Source organism: Panthera uncia (genome assembly GCF_023721935.1).
Source record: "Panthera uncia isolate 11264 chromosome B3 unlocalized genomic scaffold, Puncia_PCG_1.0 HiC_scaffold_1, whole genome shotgun sequence".
Lineage (NCBI taxonomy): Eukaryota > Metazoa > Chordata > Mammalia > Carnivora > Felidae > Panthera > Panthera uncia.
Window position 1 is genome coordinate 124,060,507 of NW_026057582.1, and position 16,153 is coordinate 124,076,659.

At 38.4% G+C, this 16,153-nt stretch overlaps 1 protein-coding gene across 1 annotated transcript in view; it reads left to right on the forward strand.

The window, feature by feature from the left end:
* PCSK6 (proprotein convertase subtilisin/kexin type 6) overlaps nt 1-16,153 on the forward strand; it is a gene marked incomplete at its 5' end in the record, with an annotated part of 191,548 nt that overhangs the window by 69,481 nt on the left and 105,914 nt on the right. Inside the window, one exon of the mRNA XM_049614154.1 lies at nt 658-746. Coding sequence (XP_049470111.1) covers nt 658-746 — 89 coding nt within the window. The remainder of the gene's footprint in view (nt 1-657; nt 747-16,153) is intronic.

Below are 16,153 nucleotides of genomic sequence, written 5' to 3' on the forward strand. Positions count from 1 at the left end.
ATTACCGAGGAAAGCAATTTGTTTTTTCTGGTAATTTCTTCATAGTCCCTCCGCTACTGTTGAGTGTCCAATTTCGAGCACTCTTCCTCAGCTCCGGCTTAAATGGCCATGGAGGTGAAGGGGGGGCTCTCTGGAGGTGAGCATGGGGGTGGCAGGTACACAGGGAACACATTTGTTCTTTCTTCCGTCCCGTCAGCCGGGCAGATGTTTACACCACACCTGCAGTGTGCCAAAAGCGGTGTGTTGTCAGTCGTGTGAATGCATAGCTCAGGGTGGGGGAGCCCGGGGACCCTGGGTGCTGGGAGCAGGAGCCCCTCACTTCGGCCTGGGGGTTATGGGGAAGAGCCACCCCTGAGCAGGTGCTCGCAGTTTGCAGGGTGGCGGGAAGGTCCTGTGTGCCTGCCTGTCCGTGCCAGTGTGGCGGGGACAGGACCACCCAGGTCTATGCAAACCCTGGCCTCGTGCCCCCTCCCAGAGGAGCCAGCCATGGGGGGCAGAGTAAGTGGTGGCGAGGAGAGAAGGAGGCAGGACATGGGCTTTCGTGTCCCATCTGGACTTAGGGATAACTGACTGTCCTTGTAGGAGACCCGAGCCTTGCACCGAACCCGCTACAAATCGGGGGGCTGAGGCCTGACTCTGTTTTCTGCTCTGCTTCAGACATGGCACCCGGTGCGCAGGAGAGGTCGCTGCTTCAGCCAACAACTCGTACTGCATCGTGGGCATAGCATACAATGCGAAAATAGGAGGTAAGGTCCGGGAGCACACAGCCTGGGAGCTTCAGGGCCCGCTGCAGGGGCGCTGGGGGTCCCTCCCTGCAGGGCTCAGCAGCTGTGCCTCTGGCCTTGGCCTGGCCACAGCCTGAAGCCTCGTGCCCGTGTGCCGCGGCCAGGCAGCCAGCACTCAGTGCCCAGGACCTGGAGGCAGAGGCATCGCTCACTGTTTTGGCTGAAAAGCCATCAGAAAGGCACCCTCTCTCTTTTCCGATCCTGCTAGTCTGACTCACCATGGTCAACCAGACCACGTTGGTTCCCTGCTGCTCACAGCCCTATGGCGGCTCCCTGTGACCTGGGACCAAGGCCTTTCATTGCCCCAACTCCTGTTCGAGCCTGGTGGCCCACTTCTCCTGCCCCTGCCCCTCAGCATTAGCCAAAGGACATTTGTCATAGTGTCCCCCAGTCACACGTGCTCTTCCCAATTTACGCCTGGACTTGGAACATTCTTTCCATCACCCCAAAGAACTCTCCCCGCCTCTCCCTTTGGCTCAGTCCACTCATGACTTATGGGCAGCCCATGGCAACTCTGCTTCATGAAGTGTCCCCTGAATGTAGCTGTCCTGCCATCTTGTTCACTACAGGCAATGGGGGTCAGTTCTTCCAGGTCCCTGTAAGGAGCAATGTCAAACAGTTACGACATGGTTGACTTAACCGTTGTGAGGTACTCAGGATCCTTAGAATACTGAATGCATTCCTCATACTCACTATGTGCCCAGCTCTCTTCTGGACAGTTATGAAAACCCCAGGTGTTTCTGCTTCCACTTTTGGGCTTCCCCATTTGTGAGTGAAGCCACCCTTGCTAGGAGAAGGCTTGAGAACAGTCTGCCTTCCCCACCTGAGCCTGGCAGTTTGACAATTCAGACTGGCAGTCAGCAAGTACTCCAAGGTAATGAAATGACTGGGAACTGAGCAGGTACATGCCACGAGCGTGAATGGTCCCTGACCATCCAGAAGGTTTGGGGGCACCGCTGTCCTCACATGGGACTCTCAGTTTGGAGGTGCTCATGCTCATTCAACGGCATGCGGGGATGCTGCCTTCCCTGCTGCTTTGCCTTTGCTCAGATGACTTTGCCTTTTGCCTTTGACCCCCTCAGGTCTACTATGAGCCACATAGGTGGAGAGGTTGGGCCACGGGTTCTCTGGATCACCCAGTCCTTAGGGGACTTCTTGAATTTTGAAAAGAGAGTCCTCGGCTTTTACTTAACTACTATGCCCTGCCTGCCCTTTCCCTTGGAAATCTTTGAAGTGGCTCGGATTTATCATTTTATGATAGCATTAACCACCAAGGGTATGTCCGGCAGACCAAATCTGGACACTCTGTCACCTGGACGCTCCTTTGTGGACAGATGTTGAGATGTTGTAAGTTCACCTTGGAGGTTCTAATGCATGAATACTCCTAAGAAGTCTCTCCATGAACTGTAGGACCAGGCTGACCCTGGAACCAGTCCCACTCCTACCACCCACTAGCTGTGTGTCCTTGGACCTCTCTGAGCCTCGGTTCCTTCACTTGTGGGGGAAGAATGGCAGAGTCAGCTGGCCTGCTGGGTCTGTTACAAGGATGAAGTGAGATGCCATGCATGAAAACATTGGCTCAGGGCTAAGTCTGCAGGGAGCCTCTAAACAATTCCATTCCTCCTTCTGGAACTCAGAGGCAGAAAAAAAGTGATTTGCGTTGTTGTGAGTGAGAGATGAACCCCACCTTTGGGGTTGTCTGGGCCCTGCTCCCCCAAAGACTCTGGACTGGTACCACTGACATTCTCTGGGAGCTATTAGAAGTGCAGAATCCTAACCCCCATCCCAGACCTACTGAGTCAGGATCTACATTCTAATAAAATCCCTAGAGGGTGTGACAAAAATGACAGTTTGAGAAGTGCTGGTGTAGAGGGTTCTGGAGTCAGGCAGGTAGGTAACACCTATATTGTGGACTGCGATGAGCAGCCAGCAGAGTTAACGGAGATAAAGAACCTCCAGAGAAGTACACATGAATATGGTTTGTTCTTGCTCATAGAGATTTGCTCCATACTCATTACAAAATTGTATACCCAAGTTGCCCAAATTCTGAAGAGATCACTTCTATGACCAGGGCTGGAGGACAGGAATATATTTTAATAATGCATTTAATATCTTTGAGCATGAACTGTACAATATGATACCGTGCTCGCCATTGAAGGGGAGAATAAGGATAAGACCGACACAACCCGGGATCCCCAGGAGCTCCACGGGTCTTTGGGATGAACAGCATGAACACAAAAGACAGTATGGGACCAAGTACTGAAATGACAGAGGCAGACGGGGTCCCAAGCGTGGCAGGGCAAGCACCTAGTGAGGGAAGAATCACAAGGACACAGCACAAGCTCAACACGGTAGAATTCAACTGGGAATGGAGGAAGTGCAGATGACAAAATAGGATCTGCAGCATGGAGCGTGCCACAGAGGGTTAGGGGCCATGGGGTGGGGCTGGCCATGGAGCGGCAAGCTGGCATTGACCCGGGGAACTTGTGGCACGTATGTCCCGAAAGATGCTTGTACACAGGCAGCCACCCCTTCTTCCTCCAAGCCCACCCCTGGACAGGGCAACCTTCAGGCACCCCTAACAGACTCCCTCTCTGAGTCTGCATACCACAGAATTTCTGTGAGATGCCCATGGAACTGACCATGAGCTTTGCCCTTTAACTTTTTGTTGTTGTTGTTAGCTGTTGCTCGAGAAATTAAAGTGTATATCCTAACTTATTCCAATCTACCTGGAATTACTAGTATACTACTTCATGTATCATGTATGAGCCTAAAACAGATTATTTGAATTCACACTCACTCTCATCCTTTGTGCTGTTGTTTTTATATTTTACTTCATGTGTTATAAACCCATATGCATTGTTATTCCTGCTTTAAACAGTTGACTTGGAAAATATTAATGGCAAGGAATACATTTACCTACATATTTACCATTCCCAGTGCTCATCCTTACTTTCTAGCTTTGGATTTCTATCTGCTTTCAATTTTTCTTTAGCCTGAGAATTTCTTTTCATGTTTTTTGAGGTGCAGGTGTACTGGTAACAATTTACTCTGCATTTATCTGAAAATGTCTTTATTTTGTTCTCATTTTTTAAAGTTTATTTATTTTGAGAAAGAGAGAGAGAGAGAGAGCACACGCAGGCAAACAGGGGAAGGGCAGAGAGAGAGGGAGAGAGAGAATCCCAAGCAGGCTCCGTGCTGTTACACAGAGCCTAACTCAAGGCTTAATCTCACAAACTGTGAGGTAATGACCTGAGCCGAAATCAGAATTGGACACTTACCCAACTGAGCCACCCAGGCACCCCCTATTTCATTCTCACCTTTAATTTATTTTTTAATGTTTATTTTTGAAAGAGAGAGAGAGAGACAGAGCACAAGTGGGGGACAGGGGAGCAGGCAGAGAGAGAGGGAGACACAGAATCCAAAGCCAGCTCTGTCAGCACAGAGCCTGACATGGGGCTCAAACCCGTGAACCATGAGACCATGACCAGAGCCAAAGTCAGATGCATAACCAACTGAGCCACCCAAGCACGCTTCATTCTCATTTTTGAAAGAAATTTTTCTGCACATAGAATTCTAATGTGACAGGTTTTTCTTTCAACACTTTAAAAATGTTCTTACATTGTCTTCTGGCATCCATTGTTTCTGATGATGAGTCCATTATAATCCCTGTTGTTGTTCCCCCTTTACATAATGTGATTTCTTTTTTTTTTTCTTTCTATCTGTGCTTTGCCTGTGACTACAATGCCCTTTGGTATAATTTTCTTCATGTTTATCTAGCTTGGGGTTTGCTTTGCTTCCTAGTGGCTTGTTCTTATTTTTTGGTCTAAATCAAACGTGGAAAAATTTCTGCCATTGTTTAATTTTTTTTCAACCCTATTTTCTCTCTCCTCTCTTTGGGCACGGATTATAGTTGTTAGATTGCTTGATATACCTTACAGGTAATTGAGGCTGTGTTCATTTTTTTAAGTCCTTTTTTTCTCTGTGTGTTGCAAATTATATGATTTCTATTGCACTATCTTCAGGTCCATTAATACTATCTTTTGTTGTGTCTAGTCTGTTGTTAAATCCATCCAGTGATTTTTTTTTTTTAACTTTCAGATCTTGTGCCTTCCTTTTGTCAAAGTCCATTTGACATCTTTTTACTGTTTCCAAATCTTTCCTGAGATTCTTCTTCACTTCACCCATTATTTCTATCTTTTGTTTTAGATTCTTTAACATATTTAGAAGAGTTACTTTAAAGACTTGTTCTACTAATTCCAATATCTGTGTTATTTGTGGTTATTTCTAATGGTTGAGTTAGGAATAGGGTCATATGCTCCTGTTTCTTTGCTCGTGGCTGGTAAATTTTTACTGTATGCTAGCCATTGTTGTGCTACATTGTAGAGACTACATTCTATGATCTTTGAATGCTGTAGAGTTTTGTTCTAGCAGTCAGCTCAACTTGAACTTGTGATGGTTTGATTATTAATTTTTTTATGGTTGATCTCTTTCTGATTTTCTCTTAGCCTTAGGGACAATTCTTTATCCCAACCACATGGTCTTTACTCTTAGATTGTGACCCTTTGGGCATTTCAGTTGAAAGACTGAAATGGTTACCAAAACCTCTTACTTGGCGAGACTCAAACGCCAAATTGACTCCCCTGTAATGGGCAGCAGCTGAAGTATCTGCTCAGTTCATTCAGCTTCCAGCTGTTCTTTTCCTCTTGAACTTCTTAGAGTCTTTCCCAAACATGTTTAGCTCAGGGGACAGCTAAGTGTTTGAGAGGAGTTTATATGTCCTCTTCTGTAGCTCTCATCTTTCTGAGATTTATCTCAATTTCCAGCTGCTCTAGCAGTCCCAAACTCTATCCCATACTCCCCAGGAGAGCTAGATTGCACTTTCCTGCTTGAGTTCTAGCCTCTCCATATGAAGAGAATTGGGGAGTTCCCCCAGAAGAAAAGTTACATAAACTTGCATCATACCTAATATGGTTCCCGTCTTTCAAGAACTGAATCCCGTGCCTGCCTCTGTCTTCTTCTGGTTGCTTTCCAATGACCTTAAGACGTTGCATTTATATTTAATAACTATTGTGTTGAGAATTTATAATTATTCTTTTTAGAGGAGTTAGCGTGATAGAATCTACTCTGCAGTTATTAGAACTAAAACTTGTGATTTATATTTCTTTACCAAATAGATGATGTATTAGGTATCTATTGCTGCTTGACAGTTACTACAAAATGTAGCTGCTTGAACAACATTTGTTATCTCTGCCCCTCCCCTGCTCATGCTCACTCTCTCTCTCTCAAAATAAATAAATGAATAGACTTAAAAAACACTCATATACACAGATAGATGGATGGATGGATAGTAGATGGATGGCTATTATTTCATTGACATTTGATCATTCTCTACTTGTTTTTAGTAAAATATGTACAGCTTAAAATAAATATAGCTTAATATTACACAAACATAACACAACAATTAAATCAAACTGAATAATTGCTGGACTCCAGATTTAATTTTATGTTTACATTTTATTTGTTTAATGTTTAATTTTATGCTTAATTTGATTGATGTAGATGTAACAGAAGAAAAAGAAACTTAACTTGAAATGAAGACATTGCTGAACTTCACATAAACATTTCATTGTAATGAAATATTTTCCAAATAGCCCTTTTCAGTTAGTAAAAACAAAACAAAACCCAAGATTGTGAAAATCTTTAAGAAGCCAAAGTTACTTTTCTAATGCCTAATTTGACATTATGTGAATTTAATAGAAAAAAACAAACTTAACTTGAAATGAAGGAATTGCTGGACTTTACATACATATTTCATTATGATGAAATATTTTCTCAAATAATCCTCTAAGTTTTTTTTTTTAAAGAAAACCAAGATTATGAAAATCTTTTAAGAGTCTAGGGTTCCTTTTTTTTTAATTACCTGTTTCCCATATTAATTAGTAATTCCCAGATAATTAGTACTTCAGTTTCTTCTCACATTCTCACCCTCATACCTTGATTCAGATTTTTGTCATTGTCCTTACATTGTCAGGGTTTGATTGTAATCATCTGTCACTGTGATTCTCCCACTTGTTCAGTCTTGCCACCATCATTTTCAGCATGGCATCTCCATTCCAGAATTATTTTTTTAAGTTTATTTATTTATTTTGAGAGAGAGAGAGCACACCAATGCATGAAACAGGGGAGAGGCAGAGAGAGAGGGAGAGAGAGAATCCCAATTAGGCTCTGTTTTGTCAGCCCGATGCAGGGCTTGGTCCCCCAAACCCTGAGATCATGATCTGGGCCAAAATCAAGAGTCAGACGCTTAACCAACTGAGCCACCCAGGCGCCCCTCCATTCCTGAATTATTTCTTTTGATTCATCTCTTAGTTGACTGGATTTCATCACTGTTTTTCAGGAAAGGCTAACAGGTGCTGTCTCTCCCTAGTTCTTTCATCTTTGAGAATGCCCAAAAGTTGCCTTTACACTTGAATTATATCTGTGTTATCTATTATATCCTTATAGAACTTAGCAAACATCCCCCTGTTTGTCCGCTAGATTCAGTGTTGTTTGGACAAGTTTGAGGTCAGCCTGATTTTTCCCCCGGTAGGTGATTTGACTTTTTGTCTTGTGTAAAATTCCTCCTTTAAACGTGAAGTCTAGTAGTTTTGCTGGACCACCTATGGATGAGGATTATTCTATAGCAGCTGTTCTTGGGAATCAATATTATTGAAAAGATCTGGGTTTTTTTTTTTTTATTTCAGGCAAATTTTCTTCTGTTATGGTTTTGAATATTTTGGGCTCTATATATGCAGTTCTACTCTTCATGCATACCATTTATACATATGTTGGATTTCTATTTCTTGGCTTCTATATTTCTTTCTGATCATATTTAACTTTTTGTTTCCTTTCCATTTTATTTATTTATTTATTTATTGTTAATTATTTTTAATGTTTTATTTATTTTTGAGCAAGAGAGGGAGGGAGGGAGATACAGATTCTGAAGCAGGCTCCAGACTCTGAGCTGTCAGCACAGAGCCCAATGTGGGACTCAAACTCGTGAAGCACGAGATCATAACCTGAGCTGAAGTTGGATGCTTAACTGACTGAGACACATAGACATCCCTATTTATTTATTTTTAATTTTTATTTTTTCAGTTTTTCTCAAGATTGTCCTCCAGTTCTTTGGGAATTTTGCCAAAGTCTTTTTGCCTAGAGAAAACTCCAATAAAGGCTTTCATTTCTTTTTCTTCTTTTTTTTTAAGTTTATGTATTTATTTGGAGACAGCGGGACAGAGGGAGAGAGAGAGGGAGAGAGAGAATCCCAAGAAGACTCCACACTATCAGGGCAGAACCCAATGTGGGGCTCAAACTCATGAACTGTGAGATCATGACCTGAGCCAAAGTTGGACCCTTAACCAACTGAGCCACCCAGGCACCCAAGGCTTTCATTTCGAACATTGTTTAATATTTTCCTTCTATTTCTGTCCTAAGGATGAACACATTTTGGACCCCTTTCTTTTGTCTTGTCATGTCTTAATCGAATCCTTATATATCCTTGATCTCTTGCTTCAGAGAGAAATTACATTTTCCTTAAGTTATGGAGAAATGTTTGTTTATATATTTATCATTTTCTTGCACTTATGCCCCCCTTTTCCTTATTTCTTGCAGCATTATTGCACAGATGTTATGCTGCTCACTTTCTGGTTATTAATAATGACTAGCTGGAGAGTAGGTGAAGGCTTTCTCTCTAGGTCAGTAAGATGCTAGAATATGGGGGGGTGAGGGGTGGGAGGAGCAGAGAAGAGAGCAAGGCTGCAGGTATCGAGAACTTGTGTTTGTGGACCCAGATCCTTCTCTTCTGCCAATCTAGTAGCTGAAGAGCTCTCCTTCCCTCACTAGTGAATTAGCATTAACTCACATTATGCTCACCACAGTGGGGATGGGGTAGAGTTGGCTGTCACTTAACTTTTTCTCCTCCAACAAACCATGTCACAAAAAAAATGCCTGTTCTTGGAAAGATTGTGTGTGTCTGTGTGGTTCCTGGTTAGACCTGACTGTTTCTAAAATAATAGACTTTTCATTTTTGCTGTGAAAGCAATGCAGTGTGACAAAGAAACATCCCCCCTCCACCAACCACCCTCCCTCACCCTGCCCCCACCGCCACCCGTGTCCCAGCCACAAGGCCCTCAGGTGCATTACTTACTTTATGGAGAAATGATAAATCCTAGGGAATCACAGAGGCATGTGTCACCTTTATTGTTTTCAGAGAGGAAAGTGGGGGTACTCCAAATTTAGTTGGAAGTCCCTTTCATTTCAGAGAAATTTTCACTTTTTTAAGTTTTAAGTTGTACATTGATGATTTGTGCCTTTTTTCTATATGTAATATTTCAATAAAAATCTGTTTAATATTTTTTATGTTGTTAGATTAATCATTTTTGTGACTCTTGGGTTTGGGCTGTTGCTTAGAAAAGCCCAAGATAATAGATTGATTGTCCTGTATTTCCTCTAAAACTTAGTTTTAGAAGAATAGTTCATCTTAAAACTTTTATGGTTTTGTCTTTTGCATTTAGCTTTTTAATTTATATGGAATTTATTTCTGTGCATGGTGTGAAGGAGAGATCTAACTTTATTTTTCTCCATAGTTAATATTTACTGATCTCCACATGCCACCTTGATCCTCCATTGTCTCATTAGTTTCATTAGCCTATTTGTTCTTAATCCCTAAACAATACCTCACTTTTAAGTATATTATAGTTTAAGAGGATTTTTTTTTTGATAACTTGTAGGACAAATTTCTTCTTATGGTTCTTTTTCAAAAATTTCTTGGCTATTCTTGCACATTTTCTCTTTCAGATGAACTTGAGAATCTACTTGTCAAGTTCCATAAAAAATCCTGTTGGGATTTTGATTGGGATTGCATGGAAATTATAGATTAATTGGGGGAGAATTGACATCTTTACAATATTGAGTCTTCCCACCCAGGAACATGGTATGTTTTTATTTATTCAGGTCTTCTTTGACATCATTTAAAAGTGTTATCGCTGTCTTCATATCAATCTGATGCATTTCTTGTTAGGTTTATATCCAGGTTGATTTTTTTAAATTATGTTTTCAATTGGTTATTATTGAAATGAGTATAGGAAAATGACTGATTTGTGTGTGTTGGGTATTTGTATCTGGCCGCCTTAATGAACTCTGTTGGTGCTATTATTTTTTGTTTTCTTGGCTTTTCCAGACAGATGGAAATACAAGTTCTCTATAAATGTAATAGTGGTTTTTATCTCTTTAATAACTCTCATTTCTTTTTCATGTCTTATTTCAATGTATAGGGACTCCTGATGAATATTAAATAGTGGTGGTTTATAGGTTTTGTTGTTTTGTTTCCTGCTTATACAGGAATGTTCCTAGTATTGTGCCATTTGTAGATGTCTTCTGTAGGTTTTCTGTAATTATTTTTTATTAAATTAAGGAAATTTTTATATTCCTAGATTTCTAAGAGGTTTGATCAGGAATGGATCTATTGACTTTTATCACATGCTTTTTAAAAAGCATCTACTGAGGTAATTATATTGCTTTTCAAGTTTACTATTTAATCTGTTTAATTTAGTAAATTATAGTAATAGATTTCCTAACAATGGAAATTTCATTCTTCCATTCTTAGAATAAGTTCTACCTGATTATGAGTATTGTTCTTTTAATACACTGCTTGCCATGTTCAATTGTTAATGTTTTATACCTGGTTTTTTAATCTTTATTTGTAAGATAGATTGAACTACAGTTACTGTGTTTTGTGATGTCTGTCTCTAGTTTGGGTATCAGAATTATGCTGGTTTTATAGAATGAGTAAGGAAGTTTTCTATCTTTTACTGTGCTCTGAAACAGTTCATATACTGTGGACATTGCCTGCTTTCTTAAATGTTGCCAGGGCTGAAAAATCAGTCTGACCAGACAGGGTGACTCTTCAAAGGACTAAGTCTATTCAGGTTTTCTATTTCCCCCTGAGGAAATTTTGGTAGTTAAATTTTCCTACAAAATTATTCATTTCTCCAGATTTTCAAATTTATGACCTATAAATTTAATATTGTATTCTTATAATTTAAAAGACATATCCTCCACATTCATACTTGTAATTGTTCTTAATCTTATTTGTGGCATCTTTCCTTTTTTTCCTTGATTAGACTAGATAAATGTGCTATTGTATGAAATAGATTTTTTCCCAAGAGCAAGATTTTGATCCTTATTATTATTATTATTTGAGTTTTTTGTTTTCTAACTATGAATTCTACTTTTCTTTTCTTATTAATAATTCCTTTGGCTTTTTAATTTTTATTATTGGTGTCTTTTACTAGCTCCATGAAAAGAATGCATAGTTCTTATTTTCAGGCTTTGATGTACTCTAATAAGTAAATAAGTGTTCTATAGATTTTCTTCTCATTACCTATCTCTGGCTTTAATTTTACAGTGCTCTTATTGTTATTTGTTGCTGAATAATTTTTTTCAGCTTTGATTTTTCTTTTCAACTCAAGAGTTATTTATAAGGGATTTAAATTTTTTTCCAACTGGATAGATTTTTTTTTGGCACTCCTTTTGTTGCTAATTTTCATTGCAACATGCTATGCTAACTTCATTGCATTGAGATCAGAGACTGTGTTCTGTATAATTTCTGCCTTTTGGAATTTGTTGAGTGTTTCTTTGTGGTGTAATGCATGTTCAATTTTTGTAAATATCCCAGTGGGTTTTTGAAGAGTTTTTATTCTATGCTTATTGAGTACAAAAATCTATATAAACTAGATCAGAGGTTGCAACTGGGGGCCCACAGATTGCCTTGGCCTATATGTGTGTTTTGTGTGACCCACACAAATGTTTTTTTGTTTTTGTTTTTTAACGTAAGCGAATATTTACAAATCAAGGGATTTTACATTAAAATACAGATTTGGAGTTTGTCTTGAAAAATCAGAAGCTCTGGCCATGCTGGACCTCATCACTTCATGGCAACAGTTAGCTGGAACAGTGGCTGTTCTTTCAAAGAGCTGTTCATGTATCTCCCTCACTGCTTAGCTTGATAGACCTGTCTACCTCAGCCATTTGTCCTGCCTTCCTGGTGCCTGTAGGAATCTCTGTCACCTGTGTGCCTGATCAAACTCATTCAAAGGTTTGGGAGTCTTGCACTCCATCTGGCTGGTCAGTTTCCGAGAAGGGATGTTTGTCTCCATGGTGACTGTGGATTTGTTGGTTTCTCTCAATCTTTGGTGTATAAATTTCATAGCTATGTTACAAGGCACACAAATGTTATCATCTCTTGCTGGTGTGATGAATCTTTCTTTAATCACTGTAAAAATCCTCTCTGTTTCATTCTCTTTTTGCCTTTAATTGTTCTTTGGCTGGTAATAATACTGCCATACCTGCTAAGTTATTTTATGATCATTTTCCTCATATATTTTTCATTCTTTTATTTTTAACCTTAGTTCTGTAAACGGCATGTATCTGGCTTTATTTACATTTTTTGTGTGTGTGCAATCTAAGAATTGCTTCAAAGAGAGAACTTGATATGTTCACACCTGTTCTGTTTTCAGATGTATTTAGGTTTATATCTGTTACCATATTTTCCTTTCTCTTAATTAACTTACTTAGTTTCTTTATTTTTCTGTTTTTTCTTTCTTTCTGTTTCGTTACTTCCCTGCCCTTTGCCAGATAGATAAAGTTTCTTTCTCTCTTCTTTGTTCCCTTTCATCCTGATGGCTTGAAATTTCTGTCTTTCTCATCACCTGAAGCACACGTACTTGAATTTATATTCTCCTACACTGTTTAGCATTAATCAGTACCTATCCCCCTTCTCCTGAGCAAAACAAGAACCTTACCATAGTTCTCCTTCCTTCTGCCATCTTCTCTTCTCCTTCATCACCTCCCCAAATTGGGGACATCCAGGATTTTCACTCGTTATTGTTATTAACAGGTTTACATTATGCAACAACAGTTATGTCAGCTTAACCATAAAGGTGGACCAGCTTCTTTGGTCACCATTGTCTTGGGTGCTGGGAGAATCCCTAAACTCAGTCTTCCAGCTCTCTGATACCCTATCTATTCAGTTGGTAAATGTTGAAAATAGGTTCCCTTCTAGAACTTCTGGTTGATATTTTAAATTAAAGTTTTATTTGAAATAATGGTAGATTCACATGCAATTGTAAAAAATAATACACAGAGATCCAACGTATCCTTTACCCAGTTGTCCATAATGGCAATGTCTTGCAAAACAGCAGTACAATATTACAACCAGGATATTGACACAGATACAGTCAAGATACAGAATAGTTCCACCACCAAAAGGATCCTTCATGTTGTCCTTTTTATAGCCACACCTACTCATGCTGTAACCCCATTCCTTAATGCCTTCACAACCAATAATCAGTTTCCCATTTCTATAATTTTGTCATTTCAAGAATATTATATAAATGAAACTATATACTATGTAGCCTTTGGGATTGGTGTTTTCACCTTACTGTGATTCTTTAGAGATTCATCTAGGTTGCTGTGTTTATCAGTTGTTTGTTCCTTTTTGTTGAAAAGTAGTGTTCTGTGATATGGATGTACCGCAGTCACCCATTGAAGGACATCTGGATTGTTCCTAGGTTTGGGTTATTAAAATAAAGCATCTAGAAATATTCTTGTATAGGTTATGTGAAATTAGTCTTCATTTCTTTGGGATAAATACCCAGGAGTGCAATTACTGGGTTGTATAAGTTACAGGTTTATTTTTTCAAGAAACTGGCAAATTATTTTCCAGAGAAGCTGTAGCATTTTACATTTCCACTAGCAATATATGAATGATACAGTTTCTTTGCATGCTTGCCAGTAATTGGTAACATCACTTTTTAATTATATCCCTTCTGATAAGTATGTAGTGATATTAATTTTCATTTCCCCAAGGCTAGTTATATTGGAAATCTTTTCATGTGTTTGTCATATATATATATATATATATATATATATATATATATATATATGAAATGTCTCTTCATATCTTTTGTTCATTTTCTAATTGTAATGTTTGATTTTTTTTAACTGTTTAGTGTTGATGGTTTTTTACATATCCTACCTACTAGTCCTTTGATGATTATGTTGTTTGTGAATATTTTCTCCCATTGTGTAGCTTGTGTCTTCATTCTCTTTAACAGGGTTTTTTGCAGAGTAAAAGCTTTAATTTTGATGAAATCCACTTAGCAATTTTTCCTTTTATAGATCGAGGTCTTTGATATCAAAGAACTCCTTGCCTTGTCTTAGATTCCAAAGATATTCTATGTTTTTTTTGATAAAAGTTTTATGGTTTTATGTTTTACATTTGAATTCCATCTTTGAAGATCCACTGTGAGTTGATTTTGTATAAGGTGTAAGACAGGTCATGCTTTCTTGTTTTGTTTGCCTATGGATGTCCAATTTTTCCAGCACCTTTTGTTGCAATGCCTGTCTTTTTTCCATTGAGTTACTTTTGCACTTTTGTCAAAATTCAGATGGGCATGTTTGTGTGTCTTTCTGGGTTCTATGTTCAGTCCATTGATCTATGTGTCTGTCCCTCTGCCAGTGCAGCACAGTCTTGATTACTGTGGCAATATATAAGTTTTGAAACACGGTAAACTGATTGCTCCCACTTTCTTTTTCAAATTATTTTAGTTGTTCTAGTTCTTTTGCCTTTCCATACAGGTTTTATCATTATCTTGTCAATATCTACAGAAAAATCTTGCTAGGCTTTTGGTAAGGATTGTGTTAAACCTATACATCAGTTGGGATAATTGACATCTTTACTAAGCTGAGTCTTTTAACTCATCCACTATGTCTCTCCATTTGTTTAGGTCTTTAGTTTCTTTTATCAGTACTGTGTGGCTTTCAGTGTACAAGTCCTATACATTTTTTGTTTATATTTACACCTAAAAGTTGCATTTTATTTTTAGCAATGATAAAGAGCATTGCATTTTGAATTTTGATATCCATGTGTTCATTGTTAATGTATAAAAATGTAATTGCTTTTGGTAAGTTGATCTTGTATCCTGCGATCTTTCTGAACTCACTAACTTATTCTAAGAGTAGATTCCTTGAGGTGTTATGCTTGATAATGTCATCTGCAAATAGGGGTAATTTTATTTCTTCTTTCTGATCTACACGCCTTTTATCTTTTCTTGACTTATTGCCCTGCCTTGAACTTCCAACCTAGAGTAAACATCCTTACCTTTTTCCCGATTTTAGGAAGAAAGCATTAAGACTTTCACTGTTATGTATGATGTTACCTATAGGTTTTGTAGATGCCCTTTAGCAAGCTGACAATGTTTCCTTCCGTTTCTAGTTTTTGACAATTTTTTTAAAAATGAATGAGTGTTGAATTTTGTCACTGCTTTTTCTTTAGTGAGTGATATGATTATGTGATTTTTCTTCTTTAGCTTGTTAATATGGTAGGTTATATTGGTTCATTTTTGGATATTGATCTAGCATAGAATCTATGGAATAAATCCCATTTGGTAATGGTATTTTCTTTTCATATGTTATTGAAATCTGTTTACCATTATTTTATTAAGGATATTTGTGTATATATTCATGAGGAGTTTTGGTCACTTATTTTCTTTTTCCTCCTTCCTTTCTCTTTCTTTCTTTCTTTCTTTCTTTCTTTCTTTCTTTCTTTCACCACCTTTGTCTAGTCTTTTTGTTTTTGTTTTTTTTAATCAGGGTGATGCTAGCTTCAGTAAAAGAATTGGCAAGTGTTCCCTCATCTTTTATGTTCTGAGAGTGATTGTGTAGAATTGGTATTAATTCTTTAAACTTTTGGTAGAATCTTCCAGTGAAACCATATAGACCTAGAGATCTTTGGGGGAGATTTTTTTTTTAATTACAAATTCAATTTCTTGAAAAGTTATAAGGCTATTCAAATTATCCATTTCATATTGAGTGAGTTGTACTAGTTTGTATTTTTTGAGGATGTGGTCCATTTGTCTAAGTTGTCGAATTTATGTGTGTACAGTTGTTTGTAGTATTACCTTATATACACTTTTGGTGTTTGTAGAGTCTGTGGTGATATCCTCTTTCATTCCTGAAACTGTTAATTTGTGTCTTTTTTTTTCTTTGTCATTCTCATTCTTGCTAGAAGTTTATCAATTTTGTAGATCTTTTCATAAAACCAGCTCTTTGTTACACTTATTCCAGTGATTTTGTTTTCAATGTCATTGTCTTGTGCTCTTATCTACACTGTTTCCTTCCTTCATCTTACTTTGGGCTTGCTTAGTTAGCTTTTCTTTTTCTAGGATCTTAAAGTGAATGCTTAGGTTATTGATTTAAGACTTTTCCTCTTTTCTAACAATAATGCTATAAATAACAATAATGCTATAAATTTCCCTCTCAGCAGT